The following is an 18,222-nucleotide window of genomic DNA, read 5'->3' as shown; positions in this document are numbered from 1 at the left end:
TAGTACAAAACAAGTAGACTTACTAGGTCAACCACATGTAAGACTCAAGCCTCTATCGAGTTATAACAGCTACACAAGGCCACAAAATACCATTTTAGGGTTACCATGTTTGTCAATCAAAACCTTCAGCTAGCCATAACTTGCTTACCAAGCCTTTACCCACTGAACCAACTAAACTTTTGTGTTGCTTAGACATGTTTTTTCGAGTCAACCTAAAGCTTAACAACTGACATAATGTCATGCCTCTTAAGCGTATCAGTCATATCTAATATCCCTAAAATATAAGTGGCTATAAGGCATACCTCTAAACCATTCAATTAAGCAGGTATAGCAAGTCATCTAATCATGAGTTAAGTCAATCTTAAAAGTAAGTATTGACATTTTCAACCCAATTTACTCAGAGTACATGAGATGAGAAAGCCATGGTCAGTATCCCTAAACGTTACAACTCTAGGTTCTGGAAAATTTGATCCACTAACAAACCTAGGATAATTGAACCAGGGGATATTAATTTAGTTTACTTCCACCCCATAACCCATTTCCCTGTCAATCAAATACAAATATAAATAGCAATTTCAGTCTAAAATTGAGCCTAAGAGATCTTTTTAATTGAGAGTGCTCTCCCAGATCCTAGAGGAGTAGATTTGCACCTATAAAAAATCATGGTCTAATTTAACCAAACTCTAACCCAACATTAGAAAAAAATATGATTAAATCAATTTGCAGCTTTAAAGTGCAATAGAATATATAAGTTTTAAATAATTTCATCAGAGCTCGGCAGCTCTTTTAGGAGCCCACACTTGCGTTTTCCTTAACTTGTATAAGAAGAGCATGAATTTCCTATAAAAAGATTCCTAGAACTCAGCTTCTTCATTCTAAGAGCTAGATCGAAATTATTCATCCGTCTTTCATAAAACGTTCTTCCAGTCGCCTCTATCATTACAAAAGTCCAATTTTTAAGCCATGCAAACAAAAAGAAATTAAAAAAACATATAAAACAGCATGACTTGCGGATATATAGCCCATGAAAATAAGCAGTTGAGTTTGCATGAAAATCAGTCTTAAGGAGCATACCTCCCTTGAAATTTGCTTCTGTTTATTCATATCTTCGGGAACAGGATAGCAATTTGCACCAAATGAATCACAGATCCTAACAATTTTAGTTTTCGCTTGCTCCCCTGAAAAGAATACAACAAAGACAGTCTTTTCTACCTGCATTAGAAAGAATAAACAGGTATAGTTAAAGATAAAGTTGGATTGTCCAGAAAAAAAAAACAATTAAGCATATTGCCCCAAAAATTGTAATCAATTAGATTCATGATGTGAGTATAACATTTCATAACAATACACAAATATGATGTTCAATAAAATGGAATACGTATTTTTTGAGTAAAAACGGACAAATAAAACAATAGAATAAAAAAAATTGGAGGTTTGCAGAAAAACTAAAGAAAGAAGCATCAAACCATTTCACCAGATATTGGATCCATGACATGTTCTCCAGCTGGTGCGTGATGAAAAAACATGTTGCCCCTTGTAGCTCTGAAGAGCATTCTCTCAAATCTTAGAGCATTGGCTTTACAAATTATCCCACTGATGAATCTCAAGCCATCTTTTTTAGAAAGTTCGGGCTGAATTTTCTTCAAAAGAACTTTTAGCTTATATAATCATATTTGAACTTCAAAATTTAAGAAATGAGTTATGGAGAACACCTGTTCTAGTAAAGATAGGTTTCCTTCATCGTCTTCAGCAGTATACACATTTTCATCCAACTCTCTCTCAGATGGCGCTGCATGATTTTGTGCTGAAACAAGAAAACCACCTGCCTGGAACGAGGAAGTATGAGAAGGCAGAGATAGTATGAAGCATGACTGACACAGAAACAGAAATAGGAAGCGACAGGCATAAAAAGTAGGATATGAACAAGATGTTTTCTTTTATAAATTATTAATACAAAAGATGTAATAAAAAGTGTAATAAAAATACCTAATGTCAATATTTTCTATTAAAAATATCACAATAAACTATAAGGGGATTTATACACATAACCCAAATTGTTATGTATTTACATATTTAACACCTAAATCTTATATACTACTTCAGTTTTTAAATCACATCAAAATACATGCATGAAAAATCTTAGTGGTCTTTTTATGCAATTTAGAGATTTGAGTATTATATAAGTCAATATAAATTTTGACATGTCAGAAATGTAAATACATAAAAATTTTGTGTTATGCATATAAATCCCCCTAAACTATTATATCATCCGCATTTTTTAAGAAAATAAAATGATCGAGAAAAGAAAAATTTACATTGATTTAATTATAATTACATTTTAATATTTTATCTAGTGCACTATGTTAAAAACGAGGATCTGAAAGGGAAAAACTTGAATTTTATTACGCAATATACTCCCTATTTATAGATCTATACAAGGTGTATCGATAAGGAAACAAATAACTCTTATAATAACATGAATATAATTATTCCTAAATTAATGGGAGGAATTAATGCAATCCATGTAGTCTTCCCACGGATTACTGTTCACAGCCGTGGATATCTTTGGGATCGTAAGGTTGAGATTTAACACACTATATTGTTAATAACACACTAACATTAGCATTAACCATCCGACCTGATTTTATAAGATTTTAAGATGACCTAGATTTAAAATTGCACAATTGAGTATTTAGGCATTTTTCATTCGTGAGGCAATGCATAAGTCTCAACGCGTTTTAAGGCGTAAGCCTCAAAATTTAAAAATTGTGTAAAGTGAAAATAAATGTTTAAAGTAATTTTTTTTTATAATAATCAAATGATATATTAAAACATAATATATTAACTTTCTATTAAACAATGAATTAACAAATTGACATACTTATGAAACAAAAATTGCACAAGACATAAAATGACAACTAATAAATTACGTGAAATAGAATGGAAATCCAAACATCACAAGAGCAAAACAACATTAAATATAGAAATTGCATAAATATATCATATAATAAGTTCAACTCCAAATTCTTTCTTTCTCAGTTATCTACTCATTCACATTTAACTCCTAAAAAAAGTTGACATAATATGACAACAGCTCATAAGTCATCTGCATTGTCATTAATGAGGGGTCTTCATTTCTAGCACCAATGTCTTCTTCAATAGAGCTTCACTAACATTAATAAAAACTACATAGTTAGCAAAGATAACTAATTGGAGAAAAAAAAAAACTTCATTATTCAAGTTTGTGCCAACTATGTCAAGGCCTGACCCGATGATGACAGCTCTTTGACAAATGTCAAGGCATATATGCTCATGTCTGACATGAACACCAAAAGCATTTTGAAGAGCCTGTGCTTCACAACATTGATATTAACGAAAGGCCGTGTTAGAGAAAAAGAAGAAAGATATTAAGAAAAAGCAAGAGAAAGGATCATACCAAATCAAAGAAAAAAAGAAAAAATAAACTAATGTTTGCATTGTCGTAAAATCTAGTAGAGACTATTTTGTAAGCCCACAGCAATTATAGGTCTAACCTTGCTACATAAAAATTCATATCAAAGCATTTTATTTATACCTATTACGAACCAAACCATAACATGTCTAAAAGGTCTAGTTACCTTGACCTTAGTCACCCCAACTGCTCCCCTCAACTTTCACTGGTGCAAAAATCTCAAGCCTCACCATTTTTTCCCTCATCACCTATACTTTGAGGTTTAAGGAGAACACCACTTGAGTGAGTCATCCTCAAGATCAAGTCCTCTTCTTCACACAGCTAGCTCAAGACCACATCCCTTATTCTTTCTTTTTCCTCTCGAGCACTAATCCCACCTTCTTTCATCACTGTGAAGACTCATCACAGCCATACAACCCATCCTCGACGTCTCATACACTTGTACCTGACACCCAATCCAACCCCCCCCCTCTTTCCCGCATTAGCCATCGCAGCTTATTCTTCATTGGTACGGTTCCACTTATCTGTCCCTAAATTTCTACCACTAATGATGACATCTTCAAGTTTTTATTGAGATTGGCACCACTGATTGTCGAAAAGCTTCTAGTAACATCATTGTATACTTCTACCTTAATTTCTGTATCAATTTAAAGATTAACTAGAACTCCAATTAACTTGATTTTTAAGACCTTATCACAATTTACGGGTTGATTATAATATTCTTCGAAATTGTGCACCACAACTATTAAGATGTTTATTTTCTTAAATGAAAAATGGGTGTTTTTATTTAGTTTATATAACTCTTATATATTAAATTGAAATCGATCAAGTTAATATGATAATAGATCATCCATGTTAGGCTATCATTATGTGTTGCAATAATAATACCACAACAATTAAGATGTTTATCTTCATAAATAAAAAAATGGGTGTTTTTATTTAGTTTAATTCAGATAAAACATATTAAATTGTAATTGATTAAGTTAATATGAGAATAGATCATTCATGTTAGGTTATGATTATATGTTACAAATAATAATATTATTAATGATTCCTCTTTATTTTTCTAAATGTTTTTTGTTTAGTGCTTGTTTGGTGTTATTTCTTTAGAGCTGTAAGAGTGTGTTTATGAGTAATACAACTCGACATAAGTAATTTTGAATTATGGGAAGGTGAATGTACCCTTTTTTATCAAAAGGTTTATCGTTTATACTTGTAGAAGGTTCTTTAGATACTTAGTATATTGTCAGTCATCACCTTTCACATTCAACTAACCTTCCACATTTTTGTAATAATTTTAATGCTCGTATTGAAATGCCATATGATGTATAGATAGCATTTCACTATTAATTACTACATAAATCTTTTAATTTTGAAATGATCGATAGAATATTTTTATAACACACTCAGAACATGCACATAAATTATGTATGTTGCATGTGATGGATGTAAATTAGTAGAACCTTTTTGTTATAGCTGCCTAATTATCACACTTTTTAATAATATTTTGAAGACTAGAAAGATGTCAGATGTATGGAGAATGAGTGTGTTGATTCCTATCTTAAAGAATAAAGGTGATGCACAAGATTGTGCGAATTATAGAGGAATTAAGTTATTGTGTCATATATTAATACTACGGGAGAGAGTTATGGAGCATAGGTTACGATGTGATACTAATGTTTCTCAAAATCAATTTGGATTCATGTTGTGTAGGTTTACTATGGAAGCCATACATTTAATGTGAGGATTGACGGAGTTGTATAGAGAGAATAAGTAGGATCTTCATATGATATTTATTGACTTAGAGAAAGCATATGATAAAGTTTCAAGAGAAGTGCTATGGAGAGTTCTAAAAAAGAATGGCGTTAATAATGCTTATATTCAAGTCATTAGGGATATGTTTGATAGAGATGTTATTTCTGTTCAAACATAATGTGGTTTAACCATGTATTTTCAAATTTCAGTTGGATTACATCAAGGATCAGCCTTAAGCTCAGATCTTTTTGCTTTAGTCATGGATGTTCTTACTAGAGATTTGCAAGAGAATGCCCCTTGGTGTATATTTTTTGCTGACAATATTCTTCTTGTTGATAAGACTAAAGAGGAAGTCGAAGGAAAACTTAAATTATAGTCGTCAACCTTCGAGTCTAAAGGTTTTAGTTTGAGTATATCTAAAACCGAATACATAGAGTGTAATTTTAGTAAAAAAATTAGTGGGGGGTTTGTGACTTTAAGCAATCAAGTAATTAATAAGAGTACATATTTTAGATATATTAGGTCTATTGTTCAGAGTAATTGTGAAATAGATGGCGATATTATTAGTAGAATTTAAGTTGGATGGTTTTAAGTGAAGGAATGCATTGGGCTTGTTGTTGTGGGCTCCGAAAATTCGGCCCCGGCCCCCGCCCGATTGTAACTTTTTCTTTTTCGGGGGAGTTTTAATAGAATTAAGTTCCAGGATAAATTTTGGAAGGAAGATGAATTTGTAGATAAGACATTGCCCAGAGATTTTGTTCTCATTTTGCGAGGACTTTATGATCTCAGTTCTGGTTTCCTATAGGCGCAAGCCCCTATAGTTAATTACCCCTCCCGATAACGAGAGAGAACTTTCGATTAAGACTAGTCGTCAATCAGATAAGTGTAAAATACATGTTATCTGGCATATATTAGCAACATTGGGCTTGGATTTGGAAAATTGGAAGATTTGATATTTAAAATAAGAAATTTCACCATCTTACACTTAACTTAATTAATCTCAATAGGAGAAATATCCTACCCTGAATATTTCGGAAAGTATAATGGTTCATGAGTAGCTTCGTAGACCAATAAATAAAAAATAGATGATAATAATCTGCAGAGAAAGATGCACTTGCAAAATCAATTATAGAAAATGACAACCTTGGGAAAATATTTTAAAGAGAAATCAGTACAGCAAATTATGTCAAATTATGATCCAGATTTTCTACTGATTTAGATTAATCAAGAAGTGCATTTAGTAGTATCACAAGTGATTCTTCTAGTTGATTTAGACTCATAAAAAATTATCCTCCTGTAACAAAATGATAAGATAGCAAGTTCAGAAATACCAATCCCTACGCAAATTTTCTACTGTGTTAGATTAATCAAAAAGTGCATTTAGTAAGTACCTTCTGCAAAACCAACTTGAACTCAAGAAGTTCATTATATGTCTGTTGCAGTTTCTCACTGTTTGCATTCATTTCAAGAAGTTCAGCCTCGTGTTCACCCAGTTGAACCTGAACCCAAGAGAATATAAATCTATTATAGGCCTTCTGAATGTACCACCATATGATAAAGGACAATATAAACTTCAACAATAACCTCTAGTTCCTCTAAGTGAACATCTGGTTGCAAAGTAGGGCGAGGTAAAATTGCAAGGTTGGCCTTGTTTATCTGATCACTAAAATACCTTAACTTCCGTGACATCTCTCCACAACGTTTTACCTGTTTTGAAGCCCAATTTAGGAAAATGCAACAGGATAGAAAAATATCAATAATGAGTTGAACGTTTAGAAGTTATTTTTGAGACATCATTCCCGACTCCTAAGCTTTATTGCTTTCATATATTTTACTGATTCATCTCATTAATTTTTTAAGTCTGCTTGCTTTTATTTCCAACATCTTTGACAAAATCCATCGAAAAGATAAAAAAAATGAAAGGGTAGTTTCCAATGAATTGGTAACATTGGAAACAAAATTTGAAAAAAGTAACAAAAAGTATTTTAACAAGAAATCACATCAATCCTAGGTATGATGCATTTTTTTATGTTTTAGTGTCTGCATCTATTGAAAACTCCTTATGTACTTGTAGTAATATTTGTCTAGACTGAGCGCTAAAAACGTCCATACATGCCAATAGATAAAGTGATACAATGAGCAATAAAACAACTAATCGTTCTCAAAAGAGTACTAACATTCAATATTGTTAAATTTAGAGAACTAGAAAGGGAAAAAAAAATAATTTTATTACACAAAACCATCCTTATTTATAGATCTATATAAGATGTCTTAATAAAGAAACAAATAACTACAGAATCATGCATAATTTCCTTAATATAATCCTTCCTAAATCAGCCACCCAAATATAGAAGAAAATTGGCGTGATCCATCTGAGCTTCTCACAGATCCCCATGCAAGCCGTGGGATCAAGGGCCAGGGGATGCTGAGATTTAACGGCATGACCCAGGTGAGCCTCCCATCGATCCCCATGCTAGCCTTGGGATCAAGGGAAAAGGGATAGTTGGGATTTAACGCTCCCCATCACACTAGGAAATACAGATCTGTTGTTCACAGCTTGGTAATTAGTCCCATAAAGGTAAAATTATCAAGTCCCTCGATAAGAATATTTGAAGCATTAGTTTTATCCTTTTCCTTTACCCCATGCATCTTGGTTTTACCTTCAATAAACTCCCAGTTCTCTTTTTTAGGAGCAATACCTCTACATCACTATCATATAAAATTTTATGCATTCTTGCACTTTGATCAAAAGAACCAACAATACCATCATAAAACATCTGATCATGTGGCCACCAAATTTTTATCTTTGAGCCAATAATTGTGTCATCTAAGCCTTTCCTATGCTTTTGTGGTCCAGAAGCCTCCTATACGCCTGTTGACCCCACACATTATAACAAAAAAAAAATTAATTATAAAATTACCTGTAGAACCTATAGCCCATCCCGTATCTGATGAAATCTTGTCGCAGTCTGCAAACGGCGCCGAATGCAGTCGCCCCATCCCATGCGTGATATCGCACTCCTACTCGCGGCTTTAAAATGAGAACGAAGTTAAGCTTCATTCATTTTTCTATACAAGCACATCCGAAGCTACAAGTTGAAGCCCTTACACACAAGACCTCCGCTTCCTTCGCCTCTTCCCGTCATTCTTCCCCACTAAGCTGAAGCCACAAGACCACTTGACCAAGCCGATCGAAGCCCCTACCTTTCGAGCTTCCGTCGATCTCTATAGCCCTAGACCCATCGAATTCTCTACTGCAAATCAAATCAAAATCCTTAACTTGCTTCCTCCTCCCTCCGTACAAGTGTCGAAGCTTACCCGACCCCATCTCCTCCACTGCCGAACTCTATCCCGCCGACCTCCACCAAGACGAATCACAATCAATCGACGCCTGTACCCATCACTGCTTCCGATTTGTCCGATCCAGAGGACCTCAACCCACCGAACTCTAGCCGAGCTTCCTCCTGAAGCCGACCCTGCCTGTTGCCTGTATCCCGATCTCCTCCTACTTCAGACTGACCCCAACCAACTCCAGATCTCATGCAAATCTCACTTCTCCCTTCCTCATCCGATCCATATCCCCATCTGCAAGTTGGGCCATGCATCCTTCTACTGCTATAGCCAAAACTCTTGTAGCCATTTAATCCCACTATATTCCCTTAACTATGCCCTAGGTAACACACTCAAATCAGCAAACTTACACTCTTAAACAACAGCCACACACATCTAAAGCCCAATTGAAATCCCCTAATCAGCCTAAACTCCGTTAATAGTAAGCTACTTTTGTCATGACATTTTATTTTTATTATTTGATTTTAACTATTATAATTGATTACGATTAGTGTGTTATCAGTTGTTTTGATTAATTTAAAGTGTGATGCGTTGTATCATCATTGTTAGTAAAGGTAAACTATATATATATATATATAAGCAAAGATGGAAGATATGCAGTGGATGTAGGCTCATACGAGTTGTCGTAGAAGATCTATTGTACGCCCAATGTAGTGTTAACAAGCAGAATGCAGAATAACTACATCAAATACAAATGTCTATGGGCTGCACTAGAAGATTTACACTCAATGCTAATGTACAAACACAGCACTGGATCTATAACACTAATGCAAGCAAACATAAGGCGTCTACAAGTTACAACGCCTGCTACTGGATCTGCAACACTCATGCAAGCTGACAGAAAATGTCTATAAGTTACAACGCCACACCACCAGATCTGCAACACTCATGCAAGTAGATATAAGGCGTCTACAAGTTACAGCGCCATGCCACAGGATCCACAACATTCATGCAAGAGGACAGAAGGCATTTACAAATATTACAAGAATGCCCCCACACATGCACTGTAATATGTATGCACATAGGTACACAAAAGGGGCAACTGTAATCACAAAACCCACATGGGCCCATACGAGCATATTTTGGGTACACATGTGACGTAAAAAAATGCTGCGCGGATCAATAAATGAACATAGTTTGAGCCCGATACTTTTTTATGGATAAATAAGAGTCAGCACGGCTAGAATTATCAAACAGTATACGGTCAGGATGTCGATTGGAATATTTATTTTATACGTTCATATAAGGTCTTCAAAGCCTCTAACAAAGAAAATTCATTAACAAAATCACAAAGCCAACACACCCAATCCTCTATCGACAAATTGGCAAAGTTAATAAGGTTTAATTCACAAATGGAAATGACCCCAACACCCTGATGATGGCCATGTCGAATGCAAATCTCAACTGGAGGGATTAATTCAAAATATTTTCAAATGCTCCCAAATTCCTACAAAATGTAAATATTTTCAAATGACCCCAAACACCTCGATGATGGCCATGTTGAATGCAGATCTCAACCGGAGGGGTTAATTCCAACATTTTAAAATGCCGCCCAGAAAATCCAATACTCTAAAAATCTTAAAATTCAATATATTTAAAAATGGAAATTCAATCATTAACCACTTAAAGTAAAACTCATCCATCCTCCGTAACAGTTTGTCGAGTAAATAAATTAAAATTTAGTTTTTCTCACATAGAGCTAATGTCTAATCGAAAATATCACTAAGATACATTCTAAAATAATCTCCTACTAGTAAGGACGTGATACGTGTCCTCTGGCCAGTGGTTTTGCTGTCAAATAATACCGTAGGATAAACAGTTATGACCCGAGGCACTCTAAACTAAGTGGTTTTGCCGCCAAATGGGACTACTAAATTACGGTTATGGCCAGAGCCAATATGTTTCTTAGTGGCATCAAATCCTTGAGATATGAATCAATAGAATATAGTCAATAGGGCACAAATCCCTTTATTAGCTAAGGTGGATTTAAATTTGTCCGCTTAGGTAAGCATCCACCCCAGGTCTACAAGGTACCCTTGGACAAAACAACTCATAGCTGCCGATAAGGATACTTCTGTCAGGTTTCGTCGACTACCTCTTCTGACTAAGTAGATAAAGGACCATGATGGCCCGTGACGACGGAACAATGGAATCTTGATCAGGCTCATCATCACTTCCCCCACCATCTGGTTTAAGTGAAAGATGGTGAAATTTCCAATTTTAAATATAAAAAACATTCAAATTTCTAAATTCCCAAACCTATGCTGCTATTATATGCTAAATAACACATATTTCTACATATATGATTGACGACTAGCCTTAATCGAAAGTTCTCTCTAGTTATCGGAAGGGGTAATTAATTATAGGGGCTTGCACCTATAGGAAACTAGAACTCAGATTATAAAGTTATCGCAAAATGAGAGAGAAATCTCTAGATAGTGTCTTATCTACAAACCCATCTTCCTTCCCAAAATTTACCACGAAAGTTAATTCTGTTAAAACTCTGATGGGGACATCAGTTGGAAAGTCTACCGTCGATGTGGCCGTAGATAAACGGCCACGATTTATCCGATGTACTTTTGATTTTATTATTGTTTCCTTATTGATGTATTTTTATTTCAACATTTTCCCTTTTTACTCTTGCTTGAGGGATTGAGTCATGTAGCCCCTTGAGGGTATTTGGGTCATTTTGTTTTAAGTCATTGTAAGAGGCTATTTAAAGCCTTTCATCTTGTTCTTTGGAAGTTAATGAATGATTATCAAAATTTTCCTGCAATTGTGTTCTTGAAGCTTATGTGAGAGCTTGAGAAAGAGTTTGAGAGGTTGGTGGAGCCTAGGAGAGGCCACCCGTCATACCCAATAGTCACCACCGATAGCTCTTGGTTCTCCTCCTTTCTATCCTCCCTTCTATTCAATTTCCACCCCGGCCATCCCCACCACCAAACACCACCCCATAACCCCTCCTACCAAAGCTCACCTTCATCCCAACCACAAATCCAAACCCTTACCCTCATCCCGCCGGCCCTCCCTTTTAGCCGCCGGCCTCCCCTTCCTCCACCACTCCCACCCCTCCGTTAATCGTCGGCTCATCTTTGCATCCACCCCATGTATTTTCAAATTTGAAATTCAAAGTGGAAGAGTTAAAAGTTTCCATGTTTCTATTGTGTTCTCTCTTTCTCTTGCTATGATGTATGGCCAATCCGGAGTTTGAATCCGGCCTTGCGTAAGACGATTAAGTTTTCGTGGATCTTCTCATTTTGCCGTTCTTCGACTTGAATCCAAACATTGATGGGTTCATACAGAAGGCCGCCGACAACATGCTATTCGTTTTGACCAAGGCTATGGAGGAGGAACTATCGGAAGGATCGTGGTGTATCACGACGCTTCTCCGAGAAGGTGATCTTCTTCCTTGACTCGTGTACTTTCACATTCTACTTACTTCGTTGAGAGATTGTTCAAGCAACAGATTGTGTTTACTTATCGCCATCCATTAGTAAGCGTAGGTTTGTTACTTCTTTGTGTTTGGATCTCTTTGTTAGGCCAAGGTTATGTTAGAAACTACTTCGCATGCAACGCTTTGATTTTCCTAAATATTTTGATTTCGCTTAGTCTCTTGCGTGGCTTAGCCTAAACGAAAGTAACCACTTATTAGTTTTATTTTCTTCTTTTAATCGCTCATAACAAAAATTCAAAATTGCTCTTTAATTGTTTTGTGCAAGTTTCCTGTTTTTGCATTTAGTCCAGCATCATCTGGTATCAGAGCATGATTAGGCTAGGAATTTCTTTCTAGAATACTTCCTAGGGTGTTGCCTAACTATTGTTTCTAGTTTCTGCATACATAGCATTGTTATATTCATGATAAAACTCATTTTATGCTTGCTGTCCAGAAAATCTTGCACCATTTAGTGAGTTGTAGGTTCATCTTTTAGTCGTCTAAGTGCTCTCCATCACTTACCTGCCACACTAATTGCCTAGGAAACCTTAACCCTTTTGTGTACCTTGTTGTCCTTGTGATTTATGCACCTTCTGTCATCATTTTAAGTGTGCTTCCATAGTGGTTAGCTACTGTCTTCTATCTACAACCCCTCCTAAGTTTCCCATAGTGTCTAGGAATGGACCTGGAACAATTAGGAAGAACATTAGACCTCTTGGTAGGTCAGATGAACACCATAAGCCAGCAGTTGAAGGAAAATCAAGCTGACCTAGCAGAGCTTCGTAGGAACACCACTGAGAGGTTTGACACATTGGAGCGAGCTAGAGAAAACCTGATTTGCTACACCCCTTCTAAACCTCCGTCCATGTATGGGTGTGACGTCTACCACGATGAGGGACCCCCTCGTGCCCATCATCACGCTCCCCAATATGGACATAACCATCCTCACGACCCGAATTACCACTCATGAAAAATATTAAAGTGGATGCTCCAACCTTTGATGACACGCTCGATCTCCAGCTCTTCTTGGACTGGGTCAAAGGTATGGACAGTTTCTTCAAGTGGTACAATATTTCTGACGCGAGGAAGGTTAGTTTTGCAGAGATGAAACTCACGGGTAGGGCTGGGCAATTTTGGTCTAATTCAGAAGCCTTAGGAAAGCCCGCAATGAGTATCCCATTACTGATTGGCTCACTATGAAGCGGGAATTGAAACACAAGTATGTGCCTCCATACTATATCCCCAGACTGTTAGACAAATGGAATAGGCTGACCCAGGATAGCAAACCAGTCAAGGATTATATCGCATCCTTTGACGACTACTTGATTAGATGCAAGGGGGAGACCGCTTCTACCCACGCGCAGATTCTGTCCATGTTTCATACCGGGTTGCAAGAGGATCTTCGCAATGAGCTTTTTGCCCGGAACATTACTACCCTGGAGAATGCATATAGTATTGTTCTAGACTTTGAGGAGAGTAGGTCCCAGCACCCTAGTCGGTCCCACGATGTTAGGCATTCGTATAGACCTTCTGGTAGCTCCATCCCTCACACTCCTACTTCACGACCTACACCTGAGAGCACCAGCCGACCACCCACCGGCCCTCCTGCTCCCCGATCTGATGTTAGACCCAAACCTCCCACCCCGGATACCCCTCAGTCCAATCCCGGGACCAAGTGCTTTCGATGCCAGGGGTATGGGCATATCGCTTCTCAATGCTCCAGTCCTTATAAGATTTCTATCGTCGAGGAGATTATTGAGGACGATCTTAAGCCCGAGGGTGATCAGATCCATCAGGTCGAGGATGAAGGCGAATTCTTTGAGGAGGACGATGACACCGCAGCCCTCCATTGCCTTCAGAGACTGGATACCTCTCCCATCTGCGTTGTGAGATGTGCACTATCACAGCCCACCCCCACTGATGACTGGCGTAGGACCACCATTTTTCATACCTACACGAAAATCAGGGATAAGAACTGCAAAGTCATCGTGGATAGCGGTAGTTGCATCAATGTTGTGTCGTCCAGCATGGTATCCAAGTTAGGACTTGCTCCCATTCCTCACCCCAGTCCATATAAGGTAGCTTGGATCAATTCCACTGCCTTGGAGGTGAAGGAACGAAGTCTCGTGCCAATCTCCTTTGCCTCTTACAAGGAGAACGTATGGTACGATATTCTGATTATGGATGTTGGAAAGATTATGTTAGGTCGACCTTGGATTTTTGATAATGATGTCCACATCTATGGGCGCTCGAACACCTGTGTGTTCGAACATGCGAGTAGAAAGATCAAGCTTTTACCATCGCATCCCCTGGGTAAGGATGACACTAAGCCCTCCCCGAATAACCCCAAGAAGGGACTGAATTTGGTTACTGCTAAGGTTTTGGATTCTAAGGTCGCCCACGGCGCTCCTCTTTATGCACTTGTTGGTCGTGAGATTCCCACTGAGTCTGACGTGGCCATCCCTGATGAAGTCCAACCTATTTTAGAGCAGTTTGCTGATATTATCCCTGATGATCTCCCAGATAGATTACCTCCACTTAGGGATATTCAGCATGTCATAGACTTTGTTCCTGGAGGCTCCCTCCCGAACCTGCCCCATTATCGCGTGAATCCTACTGAGCACGCTGAGCTTAAGAAGCAGGTAGAGGAGTTACTGCAGCGAGGTTTCATTAAGGAGAGTCTTAGTCCCTGTGCGGTACCAGCCCTTCTTAACCCAAATAAGGATAGATCTTGGCGGATGTATGTTCATAGCCGTGCTATTGACAAGATCACCGTCAAGTACCGTTTTCCGATTCTGAGGTTATATGACATGCTAGATATGATGTCGGGTGCCACATTATTTTCGAAGATAGATCTGAAGAGTGGGTACCACCAGATCCAGATCTAGATCTGACCCGGAGATGAGTGGAATACTGCATTCAAAATGAAAGATAGCCTTTATGAGTGGTTAGTCATGCCCTTTGGGTTGAGTAATGCCCATAGTACATTTATGAGGGTTATGACTCAGGTGTTACGCCCTTTTATGGGTAAGTTTGTTGTCGTCTACTTTGATGACATACTTATTTATACCCATTCAGTTGATCAGCACCTGGACCACATTAGGTAGGTTTGTGATGTCCGGAGGAAGGATCAGCTTTATGCCAATACTATGAAATGCACTTTCCTTATAGACCGCGTTATCTTTCTAGGATTTATCGTGTCTGCACAAGGGGTTTCTGCTAACCCCGAAAAGGTTAGAGCCATAGTTGACTGGCTCATTCCACAGAACATCCGGGAAGTTTGCAGCTTCCACGAGTTAGCTACCTTTTATAGGAGATTTATCCGAAATTTCAGCACCATTGTATCTCCTATCACGGATTGTCTAAAGAAGTGTGATTTCCACTGGACCCCGGCTACCACCAGAGCATTCGATGAGATTAAGAAACAAATGGTGGAGGCCCTAGTTATGAGACTTCCTGACTTCTCTAAAGTCTTCGAAGTGACCTGCGACGCTTTGGGGGTAGGAATTGGAGGAGTCCTCTCCCAGGAGGGTCACCCTGTAGCATATTTCAGCGAGAAGCTGAATGATATTAGGCAGCGTTACTCCTTATGACAAGGAATTCTATGCCGTTATCCAATCCCTTCGCTACTGGAGACACTACTTGCTCCCGCAAGAGTTCGTCATCTTTTCGGATCACGAGGCATTGAGATACATTAATTCTCAAAAGAAACTGAATGCCTGACATGGCCACTGGGTAGAATTTCTTCAGGAGTACACTTACACTCTTAGGCACAAGGCAGAGGTCGAGAATAAAGCTGCTGACGCTCTCAGCCGACGAATGATGACTACTCTTGAGTTGAGAGCGGAAGTCATGGGTTTTGATCAAATGAGGATGGATTATCTTGAGTGCCCAGACTTCAGAGAGATTTACTCTTCCCTGTCCACAGGCAGCACACGCCTTGTGGACGATTTCCTATTGGAGGATGGTTACCTTTTCAAAGCCCAAAAGTTTTGTATCCCTAGCACCTCTCTTAGGGAATTCCTTGTGTGGGAGCTACACGTTGGAGGCCTCGCTGGACATTTTGGGAGAGATAAGACGATTGAGGCCGTTGAGTACCGTTTCTATTGGCCAAGCCTTAAGAGAGATGTTGGTAGGATGGTTGCTAAGTGTCACACGTGTCAGTTAGCCAAGCAACGTAAACAGAACACTAACCTTTACACTCCGTTACCTGTGCCTAGTTGTCCTTGGCAGGACGTCAGTATGGATTTTATTTTAGGCCTGCCAAAGACACTGCATAGGAATGATGCCATATGCGTAGTCGTAGATCCATTTTCCAAATTGACTCATTTCCTCCCCTGTTCTAAAACAGCTGATGCCTCTCACATCGCCAAGCTGTATTTTAATGAGGTCATCCGCTTGCATGGTTTACCCAAAACCATTGTATCGGATCGAGATGTGAAGTTCACTGGCTACTTCTGGAAAACCCTGTGGATGAAGATGGGTACCAAGCTACAATTTTCCACTTCCTTTCACCCACAGACTGATGGTCAGACAGAGATAGTTAACATGAGTTTGGGCAATCTGTTGCGTTCTTTGGTTGGGGATCATATTAGAGATTGGGACACTATCCTACCCACTGTTGAGTTTGCATACAATAATTCTGTCAACCGAACCACGGGTCTAAGTCCTTCTGAGATTGTATATGGCTTTAAGCATAGATAGCCTTTAGATTTGATTCCTATGAGTTCTAGGTATAGGATTTCCAAGTCAGCGTCTGCATTTGCATCACATCTGCATGAATTGTATAAGGAAATTGCACAAAACATTGAAAAGAGCAACAAAGATTACAAGTTATATGCTGATTTAAAATGACGATTTAAAACTTTTAAGGTGGGTGACTCCGTGATGGTGCGGATCCGTTCGGAACGGTTCCCACAAGGAACCATTAAGAAGCTACATGCCAAGAATGCTGGGCCATTTAAAATATTAAAGAAAATCAACGACAATGCATATGTAGTAGACCTCCCATAGGATTTCAACATCAACCCGACTTTTAACAATGAGGATCTAGTTGCTTATGAAGACCCCGATTTCAATCCACCCAACCCATTCTTTCAACAGCCTGATATAACTCCACCATTAGAAAACCCTAATTTGCCTCCTCTTCCAACCATTCCCAAATTACCCATGGCTGATAAAGTGGACACAATTTTAAGTGATGACATTATCTCTACAAAGGAATGTTGAAGAAGAAGGTACTTGATCAGGTGGAGAGGAAAACCTGAATCAGAGGACACGTGGATAGACCGCGAGGAGCTGCAGCAGATAGACCCAGATGCTTTGGAGCTTTACGAGAGAGAATCTTACTCGACGAAGCCGAGTTTTCTCCCACCTTGGGAGAATGATGGGGGCATCAGTTGGAAAGACTACTGTCGATGTGGCCGTATATCAACGGCTACGATTTATCCGATGTACTTTTGATTTTATTATAGTTTCCTTATTGATGTATTTTTATTTCAGCATTTTCCTTTTTTACCCTCGCTTGAGGGATTGAGTCATGTAGCCCCTTGAGGGTATTTGAGTCCTTTTGTTTTAAGTCATTGTAAGAGGCTATTTAAAGCCTTCATCTTGCTCTTTGGAGGGGAATGAAGGATAATCAAAATATTTCTTGCAATTGTGCTCTTGAGGCTTATGTGAGAGCTTGTGAAAGAATTTGAGAGTTTGGTGGAGCCTGGGAGAGGCCACCCATCGTACCCAACAGTCACCACCTGTGGCTCTTGGTTCTCCTCCTTTCTTTCTTCCCGTCTACTCAATTTCCACCGCCGGCCATCCCCACCACCAACCACCACCCCATAACCCCTCTTACCAAAGCTCACCATCATCCCAACCACAAATCCAAACCCTCACCCTCATCCCGCCGGCCCTCCCTTTTAGCCGCCGACCTCCACTTCCTCCACCACCCCTAGAAGAAAAACAATGGGGGAGGCCGGGGATGAATTTTTTTAGCCCACAACGCCCTAAGCATGGTTCCATCTTTATTTTGTTTTACCGATATCTTTAACATAGTTATGATCTTTAACCAAATCTTTCACTATAGATTTTTAGGAGAACTTCCTTTAATTCAATTCTTTGTCTTCAGCCTTAATATGCTTAACTCATTTCTACTTCTTAGTGCCAATAGTTTGCTTCTTTTCAAAATGGTCTCTTAACTTTTTAGGAGGGACCAAAATGATCCTCAATTATTTTGAGG

At 38.4% G+C, this 18,222-nt stretch overlaps 1 protein-coding gene across 3 annotated transcripts in view; it reads right to left on the bottom strand.

Moving 5' to 3' along the window:
* The window catches only part of LOC110108239 (V-type proton ATPase subunit a1), a 111,647-nt gene that overhangs the window by 67,457 nt on the left and 25,968 nt on the right, over window positions 1–18,222 (bottom strand). For all 3 annotated transcript variants that reach the window (XM_028697919.1, XM_020838797.2, XM_028697916.1), the window contains exons 3-7: window positions 6,791–6,913; window positions 6,598–6,705; window positions 1,713–1,826; window positions 1,467–1,631; window positions 1,075–1,212 (exon numbers count right to left, since the gene is read on the bottom strand). In XM_028697919.1, coding sequence (XP_028553752.1) covers window positions 1,075–1,212; window positions 1,467–1,631; window positions 1,713–1,826; window positions 6,598–6,705; window positions 6,791–6,913 — 648 coding nt within the window. The remainder of the gene's footprint in view (window positions 1–1,074; window positions 1,213–1,466; window positions 1,632–1,712; window positions 1,827–6,597; window positions 6,706–6,790; window positions 6,914–18,222) is intronic.

Source organism: Dendrobium catenatum, unplaced genomic scaffold, assembly GCF_001605985.2.
Source record: "Dendrobium catenatum unplaced genomic scaffold, ASM160598v2 fragScaff_scaffold_118, whole genome shotgun sequence".
Lineage (NCBI taxonomy): Eukaryota > Viridiplantae > Streptophyta > Magnoliopsida > Asparagales > Orchidaceae > Dendrobium > Dendrobium catenatum.
Note: the sequence above shows the minus strand (reverse complement) of the source record. Positions and strands in the feature narration are given on the sequence as shown.